At 38.5% G+C, this 27,688-nt stretch overlaps 1 protein-coding gene across 5 annotated transcripts in view; it reads right to left on the bottom strand.

The window, feature by feature from the left end:
- LOC127444835 (GRB2-associated-binding protein 1-like) overlaps positions 1 to 27,688 on the bottom strand; it is a 147,718-nt gene that overhangs the window by 42,395 nt on the left and 77,635 nt on the right. For all 5 annotated transcript variants that reach the window (XM_051704394.1, XM_051704395.1, XM_051704396.1 and 2 more), the window contains one exon: positions 2,114 to 2,411. In XM_051704394.1, the coding sequence (XP_051560354.1) occupies positions 2,114 to 2,411 (298 nt within the window). The remainder of the gene's footprint in view (positions 1 to 2,113; positions 2,412 to 27,688) is intronic.

Here is a 27,688-nt window from a genome sequence, read left to right as displayed (position 1 = left end):
TAAAGGCTGTAGAAAATTGACCTAAAAATTCATGCACATTAATATTTTTATGTGAGAAAAACATAACGCAGGCCACAAAAAGATGCTCTTGGGGCCGGTAATACTAGCATGTATTATGTTTAAGTATTGTGGCTATACTTTTGAAACAGTATATTTAAAGGTGAATTTTAATATTTTGTGTTTGGACCAGTTTACTTCCATTTCATGTGCCTTACCGAACGAGCTCGTTTTCTTTAGAAAAAGAGGGATGAGTCAAAATTAACTGTCAAAATTGTGGTAATCAACATTATACCACAAATGCTTTCAACAGAGTTTAACTTGTTTTAAACCTGAAACACTCCTTGTAAGAATTTATGTTACGTCTCAAAGCAGTGCTGGTTTTGGTGGCAATGCCTGCTTTGAGTGCTGTTCTCACTTAATTCTCAAAAGTTTGAACAAAACATCCAAATCTTTGATTTGTAAATCGTCTTCACATGTACACACGTTAGTCTCATGATTGATATTCAGCAAAGTGCTCCAAATGATTTGTTTTTGTCTCTCCACTCACATTTTGATGTTCAAGCCATCTCTAACATGAGCATGTTGTGGAAGTAAGTGTTTTCACTTTTTCAAAAATACTACTCTATTTCTGAGTGGCCCCTTTAATATAAAATATCAAGGCAAATCATTGTAATCCTGGGCCAAATTTTTTAAAAGGTACTGATGAAGGTGAAGGCAGCCCTCCTAGGCCATGAAAGTGCCACTAATCCAGTTCTGGAGCCTCAGTGTTTATGTTCCATCTAGGATGCCCATTTTGTGAAGTGTTTTGTCTATGGTCTTTTAAAAGAGCTTTTATTTCTAGCTTTTTATTTTTAATCTCCATCTCTCTTTGAACAGCCTCCTCTCAAGGTCAGCGGAGTGCAGCTCACAGGGTGGATGCACGTGTTTTAGTCTCTCTTCAAACTCTGCTTTTAGTTACTCACAAAAAATGCACAACACAAACACATCACTTGTGCGCACACACATTGACACCCTCACACACCCACTCACTCACTGGGTGCATTTGACTTTCTAAGTGCAGGCAGCTCAAGGCTGAAGATTTTTAGAAGAATATCTCAGGTCTGTAGGTCCACTCAATTCAAGTGAATGGTGGCCAGAACTTTGAATCTCCAAAAATCACATAAAAGAAACATAGAAGTACTCCATAAGACTCCACTGGTTAAATCCATATCTTCAGAAGCAATATGATAACTGTGGGTGAAAAACAGATTTTATTAATATTTAAGTCCTCTTTTTCCTATAAATCTCCACCTTTGACAAGCCCTGACCAGTAGGTGGCGATATGCACGAAGAATGCAAATAGGTGAAAAACAAAAGAAGAAAGTGAAAGTGGAGATTCATAGTTAAAAAGTACTTATATATTGATCTGTTTCTCACCCACAACTATCATACTGCTTCAGAGGATATGGATTTAACCACTGGAGTCTTATGGATTACTTTTATGCAGACTTTCTGATTTTTGGAGATTCAACATTCTGGTCACCATTTACTTGCATTGTATGGACCTACAGAGCATTTCATTTTGAGTTCTGCAGGAGAAAGTCATACACATCTGGAATGGCATGAGGGTAAGTGAGTGATGAGATATTTTTATTTTTGGGTGAACTATCCCTGTAATGCCTGAAACACTCAACTTTAATTGTGATAAAGCCTATTAGGTTTGTGTTCCTTTTAGGACAGGATGCAAGTATACTGGAGTTGTGTATAATGAACTTTCCTATTAAGTGCAACTGGCTAACATTTAGGCTGCACTTTATTTAAGAGTATGTGTACTTTCAGCATACTTAGTGTACTTACCCAAGAAAGTACTGAAAGTCCACAGTGAACTGGTATCTTCTGAGATCAAAATGGAATTTTGAGTCCTTAATAATTCTACTATGTTTTAACCACTTTATAAAAGCAATATGGCACCCTTGACTTTACTTACAATATAGCACATCCTGTTGTACATTTTGCTTAAATATATAGCAATATAACATAAAACTAGAGGCTGCTGTAAACCTCCAAGCATTATTTTTGACAGCGTCTGTCAGTATGCACGGGTGTACATGTGTGCGTGTATGACACGATTTACCTTCTGTTTCAGTGGGGTTGAAGCCACAGATGTCACATATGCAGCGAACCCACTTGTTCATCTCCTCTTCAGTGTCGGCCACCAGGTAAAAGATCCGATCGATAGTCTTGATGTCAAAGATGAAGCTGTGCTCCAGGTCCTTCTTGTTGAAGGTGAGACCTGCGTCCACCTGCTCGCACAGGTTCAGATCAATCACACGGATGGGTTTCTTGGCATGGTCATTCTTGTAGTACTCCAGCACATCTGGATCTCCTGTCAGCCTCCCACTGCGCAGAACAAACCATCGCTTCTTCCATGCCTGAAAGGAGAGAGAGGAACCATTTAATTCATGTTGCATGTACAAAATCACTTTAAGCAAATCAGTCCACTCTGTGACCATTTTAATAATCTTAATATAGGCCCCAGGGAAGTATTTTCTATGTCGGTAATCGGCATATAAGTACAGCTACTATGCACTTGAATGGAAAAAGACTGGAATCACGCTAAAAATGGTTATCAAGATGGTCTAGCTAATGTGCATGCACATTTTAGAGTAAATAAACAGGCGATATATCTGTCAAAAAGGTGATTGGCTCTTTCAACTGAAAGGTGGGACATCCATTCATACAGTCACATAATGAGCGTTACACTTTCTCCATGTAATTTTTGTACAAGTGACCCATAGCAGAATGGATCCTTTGATGTACTGCCACAAATTCAAAGAGAACACAGTCACATTTCTTGATGGAGAAGCCACCTACTGGTCAAGAGAACTCTTCAATTGCTCTAAAATGCTCATCTCACCAACATGTGTCACGCTTATCAACTGGAAGGAGTTTAGACTGAGCTTCCAAGATGCTCACAGCCTAACTAAATTGAATGCTTGACAGACGCAAAGTTAATTAATCACACTGGGTTGTCAGGAATAAATAAATCACTGTTTTGTAATAAGAATATACTAAGATAATTACAAACAAACAAACACAAACTAACTGTATGGAGAGCATTGTGAAATGTTTTAGTCCTAGAAAAGTCATTGCAGGACATTTTGTGGCATTTGATCCTGTTGATCCAGCACCATGCAGTGGACACTGTGGGTTCTAACCATTTCCCTTTGGCAAAACATTATATAAAACTCTGTCTGGAGATACTGCTTAAACCCTGAGCAGACAGTCTTTGGTGTAACATCCCACAAAAGCATGCAAAGCACTCACGCTAAAAGAGGTAACTGACAATTACATTGTGAAGCTGCATGCTTTTCTCATTTAAAATGGAGGGGAAATAATGCAAATGCATCTATCGCATAAAAAGCGGAGTTCAAAATGCCACACTGTGACAAAGTGATGAGGGCAACAGAGTACATGACCTCTCCATCAAAGGGGTGGAAAACAGTGCGGTAACAAAACAAGAGGAAAGGATGATGTGAAAATGAAAAGTACCACAAGAATGAAAATTTACATTTAACAGGTAGAGAAAAAGAGAAGGAAGTGTGAACAGGCATCACTTCAAACCAAGAGAAGCATTGCATTACACAAATAATTGTTTGTGAAGTATAGTAATGGTCAGTCTCTGAAGATAAGTTAAAAACAAAAATACATTACAGATAGGCTATATGTACATTATCAGAAGTGATTAATTTGCCAATATTGACCATTTTGGCCAATTTGGATTTAACAGTGTCGGCCAATAACCCTGTCCACTTGGCTCATTAATATAAGTTGTTTTTAACTCGTGTGACAGTCCCGAACGCTACTGACACCTTCTCAATGGATAATGCTTTTTTGATTATTATTTTCTTTCTTTTTTAGTGGCACCACAGACAGACAGACATACAGACAGATAGACGGACAGACGGATAGATACAGGGTCCGAAATTAACTTTTTAGCCCACCAGCCAAGGTGGCTGGTAGATGAAAAAATAATACTGTATGCATGTTTAAAAGTGAACTGCATTTTTAAAGAATTGTATTGTCTTATTATTTATGAATTACAGTATTTAATTGCCGGAGAGTCAATTTAGAATAATTTTTCAGGTTATTCACTTATTACAACAAAACTAAATTTGTATTTAAAGTACATGTTGTCATATGAATGACCATTAAGTAACTCTTATGAGCCTAAAGTACACACAACACAGTAGCGATTCTTGGTTTACTTGGAGTAAGTCAATTAATTCAGTCAGCTCCAACAGATTCATAAATCTTTTTTGATTCACTAAAGAGCCGGCTCAGAGTCGTGCGTTTGGGAATCGGAAAACAGTTGTTGATTCACTATAAAGAACTGGCTCAAGAATCATTCGTTTGAGAATCGGTCTACTGGTAGTGCTTTATGTCTCGTCTTGTGCTGTAGATTCAGTAGCAGTGCTGCTGTGGTGCTTAACAGTAATACAGGAAACACTGTCTGATTATTTTAGTCCGGTTTTCTGTCCGGAACCATTAACGAAACCGAACGTCATGAAAATCATTCGGTTTGTATTATAGCGCAGTCATTACCAGAGAATTTGTATGTGTGGTTAATTAAAACTTACTCGCACATCCACTGTAAATCCAAGAGTGGTTTTCCCTTCATCACAATGGCACGAACGCTCCTAAACACTGCTTTCATTTTGCATCGAGATGTACTGCTAACAGTACGTGCCCACTGGCACAGAAGAAAACCACTCACCACACCAGAGAACTGCCACTTCAGGGTGTGTTTGCAGTATACAAAGCCACTGTGTATTTTTCTATTAGCTTTCAGTATACGAGCAATGACGTCATCTTAAATATGCGCGATTACAGTTGGAAAAATGCCAACTTCAATTTCAAATGCCCAAAGTATACACACAGTGTTGATTTATTAAACGTTTGCTTACCCAGCTATAGAACTGCCACAAAGAATGCGTGCAATCATCATTTGAAGTCTGGATTAAAAGCACTGAATCCACCTTCCCCCATCATGCGCCAGTTGACACAGCGTTTGAGACTATTGATGAGCTGCGGGACTACGAGCTAATAAGAGCCATTTTATGTGAACGTCTGTGTTACTGACTGTACTGTAGGCCTACAGAGGCCCCTTGAGGACAAAACTATTATGTGTTTAAATGTATTTTACAAGCTGACAAACTGATAGAAAGCAAAAACCACCCGCCAGAGTGGCCTGTGACGCTGCAAAATTCACCGGCCAAACAGAACATTTACCCGAATTTGGCACTTGGCGGGTGTTAATATCTGACCCTGGATAGATTGATTGGCCACCCTGCTCTCTATTTATTGGTATCAGTCGGCCACTAGCAACAGTACAAGACCTAAACAGCCGAGAAAGTTACAAATACATTCCCACTAGGGGAAAAGGTTTTTGTTTAATTTTGCTCTTAAACTTCAACAGAACACTTGCCATAAACAAGATAAAGAAATAAACCCTGAGGAAGAGATCACAGGCTACTATCATTAAAATGCCAGACTACCGGGAATGCTCAATCTGTGTTGTTGTTTATTTTTTACCATCATGTTTGAAGGGGATTAACAATGCTGTTCTTTACCCCCTCTCTCCCCCTCTCAGCTGCTATCCACAGGGTTTTCTTTGTTAGAGAGCCAAGCTCTGGCCCTCTGGATATCACCCCACTGTACTACAACACAAGAGGCAAAAGCCCCGCCATGCCAAACCAAACACACATACACATACATACACACACACACACATACACATACATACACACACACACACACACACACACACACACACACACACACACACTCACACCACTAACAGACTTAATAACAGCATGTGACATAACCTAAATTTTCCAATGAAGTATCATCAGAGCATCATGCCACCCATAAGGAGTTTGGAACGCTCTATCAATAGTCTCAGATCAAATATTTGGAATATATTTATTGAAAAATAGATTCAACCTAAATAACACTGGCTTTAATAATAATAATAATAATAATAATAATAATAATTATCACTAATCAAATTCAAACCAAAAACAAACATTTTCTTAGGCTCACAGAAATAAAAAAAACAACATAACTGAAAAACTTAAACTAAACAGAAATACATTTACATAAGAGGTTGACAGATTGTGAATATTGCCGATACCGATAACTAAGGTGGTGTGAAAGGCCGATAACCGATTAATCGGACAATAGTTTTTACAATAGATTTTTAGGATGTCAAAAAAAATATATAATCTTATTCTTTCCTTACAAAGATGGGCACAGACAAAGAGTCCTAATTAATTAAATCTCAAATGCAGTTTATTGTTCAATCAAAATCCCCAAAATAAGCAGCATTAGATTTGTTTGTCTGATGCAGCTAAACCAACACAGAGACTTCTTTATCCCATGCTTCAAAACAAAGCACTCGCAGCTCAAATTACACAGATAGTGTGTGCATGTGTATGTTTACTGTCTGAAGACAGCCCCGGCTAATCCATCACACGGATCCTCTTACATGGGTTCAGTGACAGAGACAGAGGTAAAGATATTCCAGAGAATTGTTTTTAGAGAACTGTCCATTCAGAGGACAGGATTTCTCATACAAAAGGAAAGCTGATGAAAAAAGTCTGTCAACAAAACATAGGGGAAAACAGAAATAATTGATAAATTTACATTTTACAAAGTAAACGAAACTAATATCTTATAGGTAGACTGAAAAGTGTAAATATCAGTTAAAAACATCGGTACAACCAATTATTGGCTAATCTCTAATGGTAATACCTTGGTACTTGATATACCAACTGAAATTCAAGTACCATGGTATTTAAATGGTACACCAAGTTGCTTCCAAGAACACCATAGTAATAAAAACCTGTCCAAACTATACAAAAAACGTCCACATTGAACCATGTCCACAAAAACATGGCAATGCCAGGGCACTTCTTTTAAGTGAAGTGTTTTAAAATACCAGAACAGGAAAAACATGCCACTGCAGCTGCAGTAGACAAATCCGAAGGGAAATTAATAGTTAAAATGCATTTCATTTTTGAGTGCCATTTCTTCATTTTGGAGTAAAGTGGCCAAGGATGACAAGTTGAGTGAGCCATAAGCACCACTTTCCCATTTGTGCATAAACACTTTCTATCTCTTTCTCTCACACACAGAAAACATCACTGGTATCTAGCCGACACACTCACCTTTGTAAGTTAAGCAAGATGCCCCAATTTCAGACAAAACACACCCACATGACACCAATCCCACTACGTCAACCTTACCTTAAGTTGAGGCTCCCGAATGCAGTGCAGGCACAGAGAGCGTAGTGTTTAGCCACCTGTAGTGAGTGACTGCTCCATTATGTGTGATGTCAAGAAGTCAGCAGAAGTTCATACAGTCAAAAACCCTCGAAAGAAGACTGATCTTAAAATAGGTCTGAGAAGGAACACATTGGAGATGCTCCGTTTACCAAAAATCAATGGGACAGACCAAACATCCAAAATGCCCTCAGACAAGTTTAAACACACTTAAACAGGACTTGACTACCCCAAGAATAGCCTGAAAGTTTAAGTCCGCCTTTCACAGAGCTACACAGTGGGCTACTGCAATTCAAGACTCCAGGAGAAGTACGTAAAATGGACGTGTTTGTGTATAAGTAGGGAAAGGGAGTGGGGACAGGGTAGGATGAAATTGAAGAGGCCCCTCCAAGTGTGGCAGCAGCTGTCTGCCTCTCTCTCTCTCTCTCTCTCACACACACACACACAAGTGTGATGCATACAGAGGCATAGGGCCACAGTGTCACTGTCTTGGCTTAACAGAGATGTCATTGAGGCTCAAACTAGAGGGGAATGCCATCTGAACTGAATCACTACTGGTCAGTCTCTCTGCGGATAATTGACACAATCAGGCTTGACAAGGAAGAGGAGATATAAAGAAATAATGTTTCTCAAAAATGTGAAGCAATGAGAGACCACAAATTCTTGCTGTTGAACAAAACTTTGGTAAAATGGCACAACTGGAATATTCTGTCATGCATCAGCACTTCTTTCCCTTTGATTTCTCTCATGCCTTAAATTCCAAGTGAATTATCCTCCACTGTATTTTAAATAAGGTGCACAATCAGACAGAGCTTTCTGGGGCATCTGGGCATGCATAGTTTTTGTGTTTCTGTCCTCTGTCTGATAAGAGTTAAAAAACCACAAGACAGAATGTCCCACTCCACACATTCTCTATAACATTTCTCAACACCACAACAATTCAAGTTTTTTTTTTTTTTTTTTTTACTTGAATTGTCTGAGACTTTTTGTCAACAAAATTACTTGCTTTTCACCATTTAGGGTCTTGAATGTGGCATTTTTAGGTAGGACAAATAACAACTTAGTTCATTAACTTACGTTAACTGTTAGGTTAACTTACATCAACTTGAAGCTGCTGTGTGTAATTTCTTCCAATGTTAAAATACTTTCTCCTAACCCAGCTTAATATATAGACACGTCTGAGGTTGTCTTTTTCAAAAAAATTTAAATTCCCTCAAAGGTGTAAACATCGCAGCTCTTCAGCACTTTCAACATTTGAGCGGGAGACGGGGAGTCATCAGAAAACCAGTATCTTAAATCAATATTTTTTGCAATTTGGTTTATATCTATACAGAAATGATATTCGTTGTTCTTCCGCTCGAAGAATTCAAAGTAATGTCTATATTTCCTCCTTGTTCATAGGGGTCACACAAACCTCAGCTGTCACAAAATGCAAGCAGATGAACATATTAAATGTTATTCATGTTTGAAATGTGTTCTTCATATATAATATTATTTTAGAAATATGTGTAATCCAAGAAAAGTAATTAAAAGTAATTAACTTAATTGAAAGTCAGTAACTGTAATCTGATTACAAGAATTTAAAATGTAGTGCAATACTACTTTTTGTGCTAAAATGTAATTAGATTACAGTAATTAATTACATTGTAATGAGATTACACCCAACACTGATTAATGATCTACCAAGCATTTTATAATATTGTTGGGCCTCATGTATTCAGATAGAAGACAAAGGCAGGCCTAACACAGTCGTAAAAACATAACTTAAGCCCCCACCTTCTAAGTCGTAAATCTTACTGATAAAAATCGCGCCAAAATCAAACAAAGGGAGTCCAAAACAGACTACAGATCCATGAAGCCTTGCCCTCTAAAGGATCGAGCTCTCAACTCCTATTGGATGAGGCACACCACAGAACATCCCTCAAACATAACATCATCAGGACTTCAAGTAATTCTGAAATGCTTCCAAAAATTGCTTCCAGCGACTTAGTTCACCGAATACGGACGTAGCTTTTTGCTGCTCTCTGGTGCAACCTCGTGGCTTAAGGAAGTAATGTCCGACTTGAAACTGTAGCCATACAATCTCCATCTCGCTGGACGAGTTGAGATTACTCTGTGTTCAACCGAATTCGCATCTTCATCCGTTGGCCTACAGAAGTGAAGAGATTAAAGATTTCTCTTCCATCTTCAATCAAGTCGACATTTCTTAGTTCTCCGCCAGCCCGCCGAGAATCAACAGCCGTACCGCCCGCCGACAGCGCGAGGAAACGCCCTCTCGTCATCACACGAGCCTCAAGGAACCGGGTCAAAGTTAAAGGACGGAGGAAAACACATTCTACCAGTGTCCTCATGCGATTCAAGTAAGAGGTTATGTCTGGGCAGAGATAGAATATCATAGTGTGCTATTCTTGTGTTTCAAGGTATTTGCTTGTACAGTTTACGAACCGCCATGTCCGCTAATTATTAATACTCAGGGTATTAATTATCACGAATTTGTTTTGCTGTATTGTGGTCCAACCAAATTGGACTGTTGTGCATTTTCGCCATCGCGGGTGAGACAGCAACTGAGTTCATCCATTAAAGAGTCAAATAACAAGGGACTTTTACGAGCCCCGCTCATAAAACCGCGTCTCTGAGTGATGAACACGGCTGCTTTATCTCCAGCTATCGCGAAATCAGCTTTCGGGCTGTCATTTAATCATCTCTCTCTCTCTCTCTCTCTCTCACTAACCACACTGACACACACACACACACACACACACACACACCTTATGTGTTATAGGATTATTTTTATTTCCATATCTAATCATATCACTGTTTAGTTTGTAGTTGTAAGTCGGAAGTTTATTGACTGCATTGTATTAATTATTAATTGATATTACTGCATAAATAAACTTTTGTTTATATTACAAAGAGAAGTGTTTTGGTTTGTTTTGCATACGCCTGTGTCGTGCTGATGGGATGTCAGTGCTCGGATTCAAACCTTCATTCATTGTTTTTTTTTCCCGAAAATCGATATTCTTCGGATGTCGATTTTCCTAAGAAAACAATCTAATATTGAGACTGTTTTAATATTCGGTTATTAGTCCCTGATTTCAGGGTGGTGCCCCGTCAATGTTAATCCTTATTAATATTCTATAGATTTTTGATAATTGATAATTATCTTTGATTGAATTTGAATGATCAAAAAGCTAGTGTTAATTGTAATTAATGTTTCATCAATGTTAACAATTAACGATTATCTTTGATAAGTGTTGATTTTAAAGGATTAAAAAAAAGCTAACATTGATTCTCATCAATGTTCTACTGATTTTTGTAATTAATAACTATCTTTGATCATTATTAATTATTGCTAATAACCAAACTTGCTCCTAAATGTAGCACACTACATTTACTGGAGTCCCATATGAGGTTTTAATGAGTTAGATCCAATTAATTAATCTAAATATTGATTAATAACTACAGAAATAATTACCAATTATTTCTGATAGTAACACTGATCTAAACAACCAGTAAAGCCCTACAATATGCTTAATGCAAATGTTTGTTACATGTTATTAATGTATATTAATAATCAATTCAAGTGTTGCCTTCTCTTTTGTTCCCTATTTATACATGATAATTCTATCAAATACTTGTTCTGTTTAATCACTATTACCATCAGTGATTATAAGGATTAGGCATAGAAATATACACATATAGGCTACATTGGGATGTAACTATATTTGGCAGAGAAATTTAAATAGTACAGTTTAAGAACAGTGTAGTGCGATTTTAAATGCAGGATTTCAAATATTAGTTTGAGTATTGAGATAAAATTGATATTTAAACAATATTGCTATTGCGCTTAAGAAAACCTGAATGGAAACGCTTGATATGTGCATAAACTCTCAATTTTCTTATAACTTTATGCGCTAGGTAGAGGAGTTTCACGTAAATGAAAATGTGCTTTAAGGTGATAGAAAAGACGTGTTTTGACCATTTGTGCACATGTTGTGGGTGTGTAATAGCTTGATGTGACCATCTCAACGAATGGTCCAACCTTAGCACAAAATTCTTTGAACATAGCCCTTGACATTCAGAAGTGTTTTACCCACAGCTAGTCGATAAAGTGGGTCCTCACAATCCGCCAGAACAGTGTGCTGCCACTCCCAGGTATAGGATGGCTGGTGGCGTATTTGCATAGCAGTCATTTCAGCCTTCTTTAAACGAGATAATAGACTAATTCTGCAGTGTCTCCTGGCAGCATTTCATAAAACAGTGTCTTGGCTCCCTCAAGATAAGGCGCATGACGTAGTGGATGGAAATGCAAAATGATTCACATTTTCTTTAGTCAAAGTTATAGAAATGCCATTAAAAATGTAAATCATTTAAATGGACTAGTGTTGTCAATCATAACCAAAAACTAATAATTTTCATACAGCAAAGCTCTATTGTTCCCACATGAATTCTTCCCACATTGTTATATGTGTTATCAATATTACAATATGCAAAATCTTGTAAAAAAAAAAATACTTTTTCCAATACATTTTCAGGACATATAACCCCCAACAGTATGTGATAGTTGAGATGATTCAGTATTTGTGAACACTAGAAGACAGCACAGATTAGACCAGTGGTCTCTAAGGAGACCAGAGCTGGAGGGAGCGAGAGAACTGACAGTTGGATCATTTGTAAGTGTGAGATCGATCAGAGATGGAGGAACAGCAACATGCTCGCATCTGCCTGACAAAGCCACTCCATCCTGACTGTACACTGAAGAGTGCTGTACACCATATGTGTGCTCAGAACCCTCTCGTAGACCTATAGTGTGCACTTTACAGATGGAGAGGTGCTTGTTGGGTGGGATCATAGGCAAGTGAAAGGCCTTGTTTGCATTCTGTTCAAATACTGCAAATGAAATACAAAAGTATTATTATGACATGCTGAGAATTATCAACTAAAAGCAAATGTTGGATCAGTTTTGCTAGAGAAAATAAAAACTGAATCGAAAAAAATAGAAGAACTGTCTTTAGTGCGTGCACCTGAAGCCCAAAACATATTCTATGCAAACAAGTTTAACGCAGATGCATCTAGCTATGCAAGCTTGATTTCATGCATCAGTGTGTTTCGAAATGTGTCAGAACTACGCATTCACAACATTGCCTCAAGGTATAGCAGTCAGAAGTGTGAACTGTCGGCTTCTAGGGGTGTAAATCATACATTTCATCGCGATACGATCTTATATCGATTCTCTTGGCCTGCGATCCGATATTTGCCGATACTTCAAAGTCTGCTGCGATACAATTTCGATTTGATTCGATTCAGGGCCCTGCGATCGATATTTTCCAATATTATGTGCCTATTTTACATAATCAGTTAAAAATGGTTTGCCCTCAAATGCAACCAAAATATAATTTGAATATTTTATTGAGCTCTCAGAAAAGTGCAAATTTAGTATCCATATTGGGACATCCACAACAAAATAAGGTACTTCAGATGTTGAAATTTTTTTTTACAGATAAAAATATAAAAAATTACATCACACACAAGTGATCATCAATCGTTTATTACAGCTTATTTTTCAGTTTAACCCAATTCAAAGTACTTACATACTCATGACTTGTTTCTAACTATCCATGCTATCCACGGTTTTCTTGGCTACATCTTCACAGCTGTAATGAAAAATTCTGTTACAGTAAACTGGGATAAATGTTAGTAACGGTGCTGATGTGTAGATGTGTTAAGTCTTATAACTGATGCTGGAGCTGAACAGGTGTTTCTCTTTCCCTCATTAGTGATGTTCAGAATGTCGGCATTGTCAAGACATTTCACATGATTGTTGAACTGCTCCATGGTACTTTTAAATAGCAAATTCTCATGTAAAATGGGTCGCATGCATAACGATATCGATGGAAATAAGGGCTGAAACTCTTATTTCAGTGTTTCCCCTAGGATTCTTTTTCAGCAGCAGTGCTGTGTGTGTGTATATATATATATATTATGTTTAGCAGGGAAATAAATTTACATGCAAATTATGGTTACTCCAGGGATGCTTGTGCATCAGCATTAGACGCTGGAAATATCCCACCCCTTACTGAAACGGAAAATATGATTGGTTAGCAAATATCCAATTGCTTCTGAAATGAACATTCTGATTGGTGGATCAGCTTAGTCTGACTGTTTGTCTTGCCTGTGCCATCAGTTGCGCTCCTGCCTCCCACAGCTCCATGCGTGTTTAGAGAGAATCTATGTACACTTTTTAAAATAATAATCATTAAAATCAAAACACAATTCACTCAACGGTGCCGCAGCATCATGTTATTAGACTGAAAAAGTTCCGGGTCAAAAGCCTACTCCTAGAATATATGTGCTTCAGAGGAAGATTTATGAGCGCTCCACAGGACGCTGAATCTGCTGAAGTTGTGTGAGGTTGGTTTATTACATCTGTTTAAACGAGAAATGTGCATATTTGCAGAGCGTATATGATATTAGTTTGATTGATATTTGCCTTTTTATCATTTGACAAAACAGTTTAAAGTTACAGGGAACTGTTGAGGAGAGAGAGGGAGAATGAAACAGACAAGCACTTTAACATTATGCGATCAAACGTGTGGCTCTTTATGCGGACCATTTAAATGAAACTGTGTTGCACACCAGTCTATTATTGTAGTAATACAATGGCACGTAACAACAAAATGAACCGTGACAGGTCGTTTACATGTCTCAGTCGCTTCACATGCAAGCAGGCGATTCTCAGCACCCTCAAGAAACAAATAGGCCAAACGCAAAAATGTATCAGGCGATGCCGATAGGCGATATATCGGTCGACCACTAATTATGATATTAACAACAGTAACATCTGTGGAAAAAATAAACACCTAATTTTTATATGGCTAAATTGAAATATTTTGACAGTGTGACTAAGTTGGGTCTTCTTTACAGATTCCTTTAATCAGATTCCTACTAATTAAACTACAGCCATGTCTTGGAATTTCTGAAGGCAAACACAACAAATTACATTTTCCTACAATAAGAGAGCATTACAAGAGTAAAATTTTTACACAAATGGAAAAATGTTAGCTTGGCATATAATTATGAAAATGCACCATAGTTCTTCCATAGTACCCATAGTTTTAACAATGATATTTGTAATAGTTCATGGTAACCATGGTTTCTATATAAAGAACTATGGCATTTTTGTAATGAAAAAACAGCAGCCTAAATACATTTAGAAAGTTTTTCTGCCACAACTACCAGAGATAATACAGCACAGTTAGTGTTACTACAGTAAATCCATGGTACATTTTTGTAAGTGTTGTGATCTGTGAATTGAAAAGCCTTCTAATTTATGTTTTCTCCTTTTTTCTTTGTCAGTGCCATTTAGAATGTGGGGGCTGTTTGTTTTAAACTATAGGTTCATCACCGAGACATAAGAGTTTTGCAACAGACAATTCTGCACCGTATTCAAACAGGTTTCGCAATCCCCGCAGCACATCTCATTGGTTCACAAGCGCATTTAAAATAGTCTGTGCGGTTGAGTCCGTGAATTACCGCACCTGCTCTGCCCTCATGCTGCTATGATTAAGCCGTGTTGATAAATGATCCGTGTAGCGCTGTTTCATTCCACTTTTGAAGCGAGCAAAATGCGCTCCAAAAATACAGATGACAGGGGAAGGCTCATTTATATTCACGAGGAAAATGCTAACTGATTGTTCAGTGAAACATTGCGATCCCGTCAGCCTACATTTTAGAAATGAGCTCTCGGGCCACTTGAAATGAAGCGAGTCTGACACGTTGTAATGCGGTGATGTCACTGTGAGTAAGTGCGTATATTTGTGTGCGTTTGTGGTGGGGTCTCTTTGGCAGTGTTCAAAGCGCACAGCTGACTGGGGCTGGCACACGTTATGTTGCGTCAAGAATATTAAATGAACCATGTGAAATCCCAACAGCGGCACAGCACCGCTGCAAAATATTTGGTCTAGGTGTTTGTTCCATGTGTTAGACCATACTTCTGTTGTTGTTTATTCAGCCTATGTTAATAATTTTGCATATAGTTGAGTCTAAGCAATTCATGGTAACATCTTCAATTTTAAATGTATCTTTGTTACTTTTGACAATTAAAACATTTTGTAACTGTATTGGGACACGACTTGATGTCAATTGATGCACACTCACTGGCATAATGCTGCATAGGGCTGCAAGATATATAGAATTTATTGAAATATCACAAATGTACATAATCGCAATATGCATATTGCAAGGGCTTGCGATAACACAATAAGTTTTATAAGTAAAAAAGTAAAATTTGCGGGGAAGTAGAAACAGAGAATAGACTGGGAGTGCTATTGTCATTTGGTCTGTGTGCGTGCAGTGTGCATATGCTCTAATCTCATGAGTGCTCCTGGTCTCAAGATATCGCCATTCATTTTCTCCATTGTCATTTCAACATTAACAGACTGGGTGAATACATGAGTGAAGACATATTCCAGTAAGTTTTGCATACCCTCTGATGTTCTTTCATTCTTTTATTTTTTTTTTTAAAGACCATGAAAAACATTTATTGTTTGAATTTCGTGATAAATGTTACATAGTTTCTCCAAAAACTACTTCTGACTCAAATAATGGAGCATGTCACATATGTGCATATGTAGCTGTAACCAGCACAATCCTGTGCTTCCACGTTGTGCGTGAAGATAATAGCAAGACCAGACACCAGTATACAAACTTAAACTTGGCTTGTTTATTGGCCGCTGTGGATCTGTGTGGATATGTCAAGGGATGAATACATTTTTTCAATGAATAAATCGGCTGATAAAATCATTGCTCTCAGTCTCACGTTCAGTGCAGACTGAGAACAAGCACATTAAACTCTCAAAATAGGAGTCCCATATTGAATGAACAAATAATGAAATAAATTAGAAAATTAATTAGTGTAAAAATAAAATGAACTATTTCCCAACACAGATTATTTAATATCCCACAAAATGGTGAAATTAACTTTATATTCATATGCTTTTTACAAAATAAATAGAAATATTTTAATATTAATTTTAATATCTCCTATAGCTAATGGTAAAACTGTATATATCATAGGCAGTCTATATGCAATTTGGAACAAAAGACAACTATGTTAGTGATCACTGGGATAGCGGTCATTTATTTATTCCAAGAAACGTAAGTATATTTGAGCGGTGGGGCTTACAGTGCTCCACACACTCCAATGATATCAACATAGAATTATCGTAACTCATATCGAATATCGCTTTGCTCAACATCTTTGCATTTTTTCTCCATATTGTGCAGCCCTAATGCTGAATAAGCGGTTTTTACAGTATCTTTTCAGTTTCTTGGTCATTCCTTTATTAAAATGAATCAGACCAGATTCTTAATTTGATAAATACAGGACTATAAGAGAGTACAGCCCTGTGTGTTTGGGTAGAAGACAGCAAAGTGCATAATAATAGAACTGTGCTGTCCAGACATGAAGACATGCATGTGGCACTTCCCCCTCACTGCCTATTTAAGACCTCTGCATGACATCATACTCTCAAGCCTCAGTCCCATCCATCTCATCATGCTACAGCCCTGTATTTATGTCATACTGTGCACAGTAACCAGGGTAGTCAGTACTAACAAAGGCACATGCAAAGCACACACATTTAAATGTGATTTGACTGGCAGAACAAAGCTAATTTTACACTCATTAAACAGGCAAATGTATAGTGGAATCTAACTGGACAGCATTACATGAGTGACCTCCAGTAGATATATTGATGTACAGTGGCCCCAAAAGACACTTAAGTCAGACTTAAAAATGTCTGAATATCATGGCATTAGATACTTAGTTAACCAAGTGGCATCTGCAAACAAATGATGCTACAGGAGATCTAGAACTAACTTCACTTTTCTGAGCCCATTTTGCACTCTGCAAATGCCAACTGGTGTGTCAAAGTCATTTTAAGTAGATGAAGTCAGTTTCCCTCCATTTCACACAGGTGTTTTAGCAGAGTTACCACAGTTGGTCTGACAAACACAAAGCGTCCAACATATTTGTGCATATTTGTCTTAATTTTGAACATTATACAGTTGAAGTCAGAAGTTTACATACACTTTGGTTGAAGTCATTAAAACTAATTTTTTAACCACTCAAACTATAGTTGTGGCAAGTCATTTAGGACATCTACTTTGTGCACGACACAAGTCATTTTTCCAACAATTGTTTACAGACAGACTGTTTCAATTTTAATTGACTATATCACACTTCTAGTGGATCAGAAGTTTACATACACTAAGTTAACTGTGCCTTTAAGCAGCTTGGAAAATTCCAGAAAATGATGTCAAGTCTTTAGGCAATTAGCTTCTGATAGGTGGTGTACTGAATTGGAGGTGTACCTGTGGATGTATTTTAAGACCTACCTTCAAACTCTGTGCCTCTTTGCTTGACATCATGGGAAAATTAAAAGAAATCAGCCAAGACCTCAGAAAAAAAAGTCTGAGTTCATCCTTGGGAGCAATTTCCAAATTCCTGAAGGTACCACGCTCATCTGTACAAACAACAGTATGCAAGTGTAAACACCATGGGACCACGCAGCCATCATACTGCTCATGAAGGAGACGCATTTTGTCTCCTAGAGATGAACGTAGTTTGGTGCGAAAAGTGAAAATCAATCCCAGAACAACAGCAAAGAACCTTGTGAAGATGCTGGAGGAAACAGGTAGACAAGTATCTATATCAACAGTAAAACAAGTCCTATATCGACATAAATTTAAAGGCTGCTCAGCAAGGAAGAAGCCACTGCTCCAAAACTGCCATAATAAAGCCAGACTACAGTTTGCAAGTGCACATGAGGAAAAGAACTTACTTTTTGGAGAAATGTCCTCTGGTCTAATGAAACAAAAACTGAACTGTTTGGCCATAATGACCATCGTTATGTTTGGAGGAAAAAGGGTGAGGCTTGCAAGCCAAAGAACACCATCCCAACCGTGAAGCATGGGGGTTGCAGCATCATGTTGTGGGGGTGCTTTGTTGCAGGAGGGACTGGTGCACTTCACAAAATAGATGGCATCATGAGGAAGGAAATTCATGTGAATATATTGAACATCTCAAGACATCAGCCAGGAAGTTAATGCTTGGTCGCAAATGGGTCTTCCAAATGGACATTGACCCCAAGCATACCTCCAAAGTTGTGGCAAAATGGCTTAAGGACAACAAAGTCAAGGTATTGGAGTGGCCATCACAAAGCCCTGGCCTCAATCCAATAGAAAATTTGTGGGCAGAACTGAAAAAGTGTGTGTGAGCAAGGAGGCCTACAAACCTGACTCAGTTACACCAGTTCTGTCTGGAGGAATGGGCCAAAATTCCAGCAACTTATTGTGAGAAGCTTGTGGAAGGCTACCCAAAACCTTTGACCCAAGTTAAACAATTTAAAGGCAATGCTAACAAATACTAACAAAGTGTATATAAACATCTGACCCACTGGGAATGTGATAAAAGAAATAAAAGCTGAAATATATAATTCTCTCTACTATTATTCTGACATTTCACATTCTTAAAATAAAGTAGTAATCCTAACTGACCTAAGACAGGGAATATTTTCTATGATTAAATGTCAGGAATTGTGAAAAAGTGAGTTTAAATGTATTTGGCTAAGGTGTATGTAAACTTCTGACTTCAACTGTATCTATTGTTTTATCTTTATAAAAAATGTGTCTTCAACATTTAAATAAGAGTCTGTGAACTCAATGGGATCCCTAGCAGTAACGCAGGCTATCATGCTATCTTTAAAATAAATGCCACTTGGTTTTATTTATTTATTTATTTTTATGTAATGCAAAGACATTTATACATTTAAATGTGTGGCTTAAAGGGACCTTTCCCTTGAAGTGCCCAACTATTTTTTGGGAGTCACTGTATGTGTGGGGGTTATTGGCCTGCAGTCAGTTTGTCAGCTTATTAGTGTTTGATATCATGACGTTTACAATAACTGCTCAGATCTGAACCGTTTTGCAGCCAGATGTGGGAGATAAGAGCAAGTGTGAGCTATCAGGTTTGGTCACAGAAATGACAAATGGTATGAGCATGTGCAAGTATGCATGTGTCGCAGTTCAAATGCTCTAGCGTAGAGAGGGGTGTGTCGGGATGCCTTTCTGCCGAGAACACACTGTCGGCTGCATGTTAGGGCAAAGCCCAGGTTGGGTCACACCTGCCACTTGTCTGTTCATCAACATCAACAGTATGAAACTACAAAACAGCCTGGATTACTTACTCTATAATGACACTTCAGATTTGTATTAGAAAGAAAGGGAACCTCCTTTTTTATTTCTTCCTCTGCTAATTTAAAAAATAACAAACCTGAGAGGAACGCTTCGCTAATGTATGTAGTACTTTGCACACAAGAGACCTGCAAGTTTTCATACACATTTTAGTGAATAAAAGCAAATATAGAAATATATAAGGCTATTATTACATAATTTTCTAATTTCAAAATAGTAATAATCCATCCATCCATCTTCTAAAGCCGTTTGTCCAATGTAGGGTCATGGGTAGTGCTGAAGACTTTCCCAGCTGTCTCGGAGAGGTAGCCAGTCCATCACAGGGCAACACACACAGACATACACGTTCACAGTCTCACTCACACCAGCAGGCAATTTAGAGTCCCCAATTAACTTAACCTGCATGTCTTTTGGATTATGGAGGAAACCGGAGCACCCGGATGACACCCACGCAAACTCGGGCAAAAACATGCAAACTCCACACAGGAAGGCCTTGAACCCGGGACCTTCTTGCACCGTGCCGCTCTATTAGTAATAATAATAAATATTAAGTTACTATAAGGTAACGTTAAAAAAACACAACATTGTGAAAGAAAGATGGACCAAAGAGTAATATTTTTATATTAAAATTATTAACTTTTATTAACGTAATTCTACGCTAGTGCAATATTTGTTTACAAAGTTACATGTGAATACACAACTTCTTAAGGTGTATGTGTATTGAAGCTTACATTGTAAGTGACATGAACAAATCATTAAATCGTCAATCATAATTATTTTTGGAGAATTAATTATCAACTCAAATTCAATGACCACGACAGACCTTAATAGACATTAATTTTATATTTTGAACTATATTGTGTTTGGGTTGCAGTGTAGAACCCAAAGTCTGTTACACATTTGACTCCTTACCGTTTCCTTATGGGAGCTCACTAGAAAAGGGAGTGTGCAGATTTGCTTTGATTGTATTGTTTTTACTGTATTGCTGTGACAAAACATTTATCCATGCTGTTAGAAATTTTTATGAAAATCCAGAAACAACATACGAAAAAAAATAAAAACAATTAACACTACAGACTGGTATTAAACTGGTTTAAACAGAAACAAGTCTTTAACTGCAACATTTGACTTTCAGAACAAGTCTTTCTTGCTCTGTGATCTCTGAAGCATCATATTGCAATAAGCACAATGCAAACAAACTTTGTGCTTGATGGCCTTTATTTGGCCTCAGCATTAATGGTTTTCCTAAAAAAATAAAAAAATCTAATGGTGACCACGACTCTCACTTCCAAGCACTTAAAAGCATGAGGGAAAAAAAAGGAAAAACAACAACAGCACCATCACATTCTATATTTCCAGCAAAGACAAGAGAGGAAATAATTGCTAGGCACTTCACCTATTAGACTTAAAATTATTCTACTACAAAAGACAGACATAACAGGTGCACAAAATAAAAGACAAGAAGTGGGGCTTGGTCTACTAAAGATGACATTTTTAGTTTTTTCCATGCAACTCTACAGATCATTAAAAACAAGATAAGAGATGTGGAGTGAATGAAAAACTTGCAAACTATGAACACACCAATAATAATAATACGTTTATTTTATATAGTGCCTTTCTACAAACTCAAGAGAAAATGATGAGTGAGAAAAAAAACAAAAAAACACGCAGACAAGAAAGGACCAAAGAACAACCCACTTACTTGCCATTAAAGCCTAGCTTATATTTTTAAAGCCCCAGAGTCTTGAATTGAGTAAAATTAAAAAACAAAAAAACAATGCATCAATGTTGATGTGCTTCAGACAAATCTCTGGGGGTGCAGTGAGATAAAGGATTCACTTCTTTTCCTGTTAAAATTCCAAACTGATTTTATACTCTCCTGTAGCCAGAGTTACCCTGAAGCAAATTATGACAGTCAATATATGCTTATTATGATGACCATTATGAATGCATGGATTAGCAATTTACAAATGAACTCAAAAAATGTTAACATTTCAAACGTTTTTGCTTCTATGCATGATTTTAAGTGTGCAAATGTACACAAAAATATTACTGTGTACATCAAAAACATTTGTTTACAAAAAAGTACAGGCCTATACATTTTATTTGACAGCAGACATACCCCATGAATAAGTCTATAAATAAACATAATAGTGCAGCACAACTGGATTGCAAGTCACCCTAAAGTGGCACACTTGTTTTGAAAAATTCCAAAGAGAGAACTGAGGCGCACAGATTTGACAGTGCTTCTCTTTTCTCCCATATTCCATGTACTGTTTGTGACTGATCAGTGACTTTGGTAAATCGCTTTGTGGCTTCCGTTTATTGTTGACATGATTGGGCTCTGGCCTCTTCTCTAGTGTCTGTTACAAGAAGCCATCGAAGGTTAAATCTAAGATAATCTAACACAGTGTTTCTTAACCTTTTTTTGATGAACGCCCCACTACCATACTCCAAGTCTAGATAAAGTTTTAATGCAAAGAGGAACTTTACGATAGATTCGATTATTATGAGTGATAAACACCCCCCATTTGTAACCTAATGTCCCCCTCTCTACTAATTTGCTCAATGCCCCCTGGCATCCTTTGAACGCCTCAGTTGAGAAACCTCGATCTAGCATAACAAAGACGTGACAATCTCATAGGAAACATTGTTAATCTAAATGTGTGTGCAACGTGAGAGTGATATGTGCGAGTTAATGTTAATGAACTGATTGTGTTAAACTGTTGTCATTTTCACAGTTAGCATTTTTGCCAACTTGAGTTCCAACTCAAATTTGATTGTCCACCCTCACCCTTCCTCCACTGTTCTGCTTTTACACACTTTTGCTTTTCTGATCTGCAGTATGTTTGCAAATCCTTTCATCATCAATGCAAAAACCCTGGAAGATGTTGAACACCACAAATTGTAATCAATAACGGTTCCAGATTGTGCTTACATTTACCCAACATTTACCTAACCGGTACTGTGTTTCACATAAACCGAACCCCAGATCTCCCCGACCAAAGCGTACCTAGGTGCTCACTAGTGGTCGACCGATATATCGCTGAGGCCAATAAATTTTCCCATTTGGCCGATTTGTTTCTTGAGGGTGCTGAGAATCGCCTGCTTGCATGTGAAGCAACTGAGACATGTAAATGACCAGTCACGGTTCGTTTTGTTGTTACGTGCCATGTTACTACAATAATAGACCAGTGCGCAACAGTGTCATTTAAATGGTCCGCATATCAGAGCCACGGCTGACGCGTTTGAGCTCATAATGTTAAAGTGCTCACCTGTTTCATTCTCCCTCTCTCTCCTCAACTGTTCTCTGTAACATTTAACTGTCTTGTCTAATTATAAAAAGGCAAATATCAATAAAACAAATATCATATACCGTCTGCAAATATGCGCATATCTCGTTTAAACAGATGTAATCCTCACACAACTTGAGCAGATCCAGCATCCTCTGGAGTGCTCATTTATTTACCTCTAAAGCACGTATTCTATCAGCCTCTCCTCAGCAGTTCCCTGTCACTTTTAACTTTCTTTTCTAATGATAAAAGGCAAATAATCAATAAAACTTCTATTATACACACAACTGTTCAAAAGTCTGGAGTCACTTGCCTGAAATGTTTCTCATGATCTTAAATAACCTTTTGATCTGAAGGCGTATGCTTAAATGTTTGAAATTAGTTTTGTAGACAAAAATATAATTGTACCACCATATTAATTTATTTCATTACAAAACAAATTAAATAAAAAAAAAATTAAAAAAAAGGTTTTGAAATGGATGACTTGGACCGAATAATAAAGAAAAGCAGCCACTAAGTGCCAAGCATATAGATGGGAACTCCTTCAATACTGTTTAAAAAGCATCCCAGGGTGATACCCTCAAGAAGTTTGTTGAGAAAATGCCAAGAGTACATTTCTGCAAAATCTAGGAAAAGTGTGGCCACTCTGAAGATGCTAAAATATAACACAGTTTGGATATATTTTGGATTTTTTTAGTCACAACACAATTCCCATATTTCCATTTCTATTATTCCATAGCTGTGATGACATTACTATTATTCTAAAATATGAAAAAAATTTAAAAAAAAAATAAAGAATGAGTAAGTGACCCTAAACTTTTGAACGGTAGTGTACCATCTGCAAATATGTATCTTGTTTAAAAAGATGTAATTCATGAACCTCACGAAAATCCAATGTTTTCTTCCCATCGAGCGATCAAGATGGACTCAAGATGGCGCCGAGTATGGCTGCTGCGTTGCGAGCTCCGACACAACATAGTAATGTTTTGTTTGTTTTGTTCACAATTCTTATGTTTTTTGTCTTGGTTGTTGTCTGCCTTATTGTCTACGACAGACAAACACTTTTGGACATTGGTTCAGCAATTTCACTCCGTAAACCGGACTTCACATTCCTCAATGCCGACCCGCTGTTTACAAACACGCAAGCGGAGCCCTTTGTCTGGGCAGCACGGCCGCGGAAACACAAAAGGAAAAGGGGAAACAGAGCCGGCGTTCTCATCAGAGTAAGACGCCGTACAAATCGACCCCCGCTACCCACTATTCTTCTGGCAAATGTCCAGTCTCTGGATAACAAGCTCTGCGAGCTGAAAGCGCGGATCTCTTTCCAACGAGATACAAGGGACTGCTGCATTATCTGCCTTACGGAAACTTGGATGTCTGCTGAGATTCCAGACTCAGCCATTGAACCCACGGGGTTCTCCGTGCACCGAGCGGACAGAGTGAAAGACCTCTCAGGTAAAACTAGAGGTGGTGGTGTATGTTTTATGATCAACAAATCCTGGTGTGATCAGAGGAACGTTCATTCTATCAAGTCTTTCTGCTCTCCTGATCTGGAATTTCTTATGCTTCTGTGTCGACCATTCTGACTACCGAGGGAATTCACAGCGGTCATTATCACTGCTGTGTACATTTCCCCACAAGCCGACACAGACCTGGAACTCAAGGAACTGTATGGGATACAGTGAGCAGGAAACCGCGCACCCTGAGGCCGCGTTCATTGTGACCGGGGACTTTAATAAAGCCAGTTTAAAATCAGTCGCACCAAAATACCACCAGCACATCAGTTTCAACACACGAGGGGACCGGGTTTTGGACCATTGCTACTCTCCCTTCCGGGATGGCTACAAATCCCTCCCCCACCCACCATTTGGCAAATCGGACCACTCTTCCATTCTGCTTCTGCCCGCTTACAGGCAGAAACTGAAACAGGAAGCACCCACCCTCAGAACGATCCAGTGCTGGTCGGACCAATCAGACTCTACGCTACAGGACTGTTTTGATCACACGGACTAGGAGATGTTCTGGTCCGCCTCTGATGACGACATCGAGCTTTACGCTGATAGCGAAATGTGCTTCATCAGAACGTGCTTAGAGGACGTGGTTCCGACCAGAACAGTACGGATCTATCCGAATCAGAAACCTTGGATTAATAGCGATGTTCGCGCGGCACTTAATGTGCGGACCTCCGCTTTTAATTCCGGGAACGCGGAGGAGCATAAACAAGCCAGTTATGCCCGCCGAAAAACTATCAGAACCGCAAAACGCCAGTACAGGAGCAAGATTGAAGGACAGTTTAACACCACCAACTCTAGAAGCATGTGGCAGGGAATTAACATCATCACGGACTTTAAAGGGAATAAAAACTCCACCATGAACACCGCTGCCTCTCTCCCGGATGAGCTAAATACTTTTTATGCTCGTTTCGAGGGAAATAACACCGCCCTCGTGGAGAGAGCTCTCGCGGCTGAAGCTACAGAGGTTTGTTCACTCTCCGTCTCTGTAGCGGATGTAACCCGATCCTTCCGACGGGTGAACATCCGCAAAGCTTTGGGCCCAGACGGCATTCCGGGCCGCGTCATCCGAGCGTGCACGAACCAGCTGGCTGGTGTTTTTATGGACATTTTCAACCTTTCCCTCTCTTTGTCTGTAGTCCCCACATGCTTTAAAACATCCACCATTGTGCCTGTTCCAAAACAATCAAAAATAACTTGTTTAAATGACTGGCGTCCTGTCTCTGACTCCCATCATCAGCAAATGCTTTGAGAGACTAATCAGAGATTATATCTGCTCTGTGCTGCCTCTCTCTCTAGACCCACTGCAGTTTGCTTACCGCAACAACCGCTCCACTGATGATGCCATTGCATCTACAATACACACTGCTCTCTCCCACCTGGAAAAAAGAACACTTATGTGAGAATGCTGTTTGTAGACTACAGCTCAGCATTCAACACCATAGTGCCCTCCAAGCTAGATGAGAAACTCCAGGCTCTGGGCTTAAACAGCTCACTGTGCAGCTGGATCCTGGACTTCCTGTCAAGCAGACGCCAGGTGGTTAGAATAGGCAGCAACATCTCCTCATCACTGACCCTCAACACTGGAGCCCCGCAGGGCTGTGTTCTCAGCCCACTCTTGTATTCCCTGTACACACATGACTGTGTGGCAACACATAGCTCCAATGCCATCATTAAGTTTGCTGATGACACGACGGTGGTAGGTCTGATCACTGACAATGATGAAACAGCCTACAGAGAGGAGGTGCCCACTCTGACACACTGGTGTCAGGAGCACAACCTCTCCCTCAACGTCAGTAAGACAAAGGAGCTTGTGGTGGACTTCAGGAGAAAAGACAGAGAACACAGTCCCATCACCATCAATGGAGCACCAGTGGAGAGAGTCAGCAGCTTCAAGTTCATGGGTGTCCACATCACTGAGGAACTCACATGGTCCATCCACACTTAAGTCGTTGTGAAGAAGGCTCATCAGCGCCGCCCACAACCGCAAAGCACTGCAAAGGGTGGTGCGAACTGCCAGACACATCATCGGAGGTGAGCTTCCCTCCCTCCAGGAAATATATACAAGGCGGTGTGTGAAAAAAGCTCGGAGGATCATCAGAGACTCCAGCCACCCGAGCCATGGGCTGTTCTCACTGCTACCATCAGGTAGGCGGTATCGCAGCATCAGGACCCGCACCAGCCGACTTCATGATAGCTTCTTCCCCCAAGCAATCAGACTTCTGAACTCTTGATCTCCACGATCAAATACATCAGCACTGCACTTTATTACCCTTACTCTTATATCTCACACCGGACTGTCATAAATTATATTATTATTATATTATATTCTCTCTTAACAACTGACTATCAACTGACAGCTGAATGTCAATACAGTACAATACTGTACATTCTATATATACTATATATACTTTTTTATATATTTTTATTTTTATTGAATACTGTGTATCTATATAGTGCGTATTGTATACTGTACAGTGTATGTTATTATTTGTATATTGTTGAGTGTAATTATGTGTATATCAGATGTTTAAATTGTGTTGTGTTAATTTGATGTTATTGTAAATTGGTACTGTCTCATCACTGTCACGACTGCTATGTTGATCGGAACTGCACCCAAGAATTTCACACACCATTGCACTTGTGTATATATATGGCTGTGTGACAATAAAGTGATTTGATTTGATTTTGATCATATCTTCCTCTGAAGCACGTATTCTATCAGCCAGAATCAAAACTTTAGGATCAGGATCAAAAGTTCCTCTGATTCACAAATCATGACAGTCAGTCTGTGACAATCCAAGCAGGCGATCCAGGCCGTTTAAACTGTCAGGAGATTGCTGCTCACGCTGGATCCGCACGATAGCATGAGTGCAACTTTAAAGTAAAAGCACTTCATGTGTGCTTTAAGTAAATGTCTTATTCACTGTGCACTGTATGTGCAATTGGTTTGATTCTGTTTTTTCTTTTTAGAAAATGCGATTGCTAACATGGACATGCCATCCGTGGTTGCTGGACTACTGTGTGAACTGTTATTTCCTTCTTCCTAATATATTACCAATTTCTTCATGTGCAAATAAATTACTAAAAGTTGATGACTAAACAGAAATCAGAAAAAAACTGCCATCTACCATTTAAAATACCATATACTTTTTTTCAAAGTTAAATTTTAGTGTGAAATTGAGTACATTTAGTGCTAAATAAGAGTTGTTTTTTTTTAGAAATTATATGTTTGTTATTTACTATATTAAATTGTGTGATATATAGGCATAAATAAAAAACATATCGGTCGATCACTAGTGCT

Source organism: Myxocyprinus asiaticus, chromosome 8 (assembly GCF_019703515.2).
Source record: "Myxocyprinus asiaticus isolate MX2 ecotype Aquarium Trade chromosome 8, UBuf_Myxa_2, whole genome shotgun sequence".
Lineage (NCBI taxonomy): Eukaryota > Metazoa > Chordata > Actinopteri > Cypriniformes > Catostomidae > Myxocyprinus > Myxocyprinus asiaticus.
The sequence above is the reverse complement of the archived record's forward strand: the minus strand, read 5'-3'. Positions and strand labels throughout refer to the sequence as shown.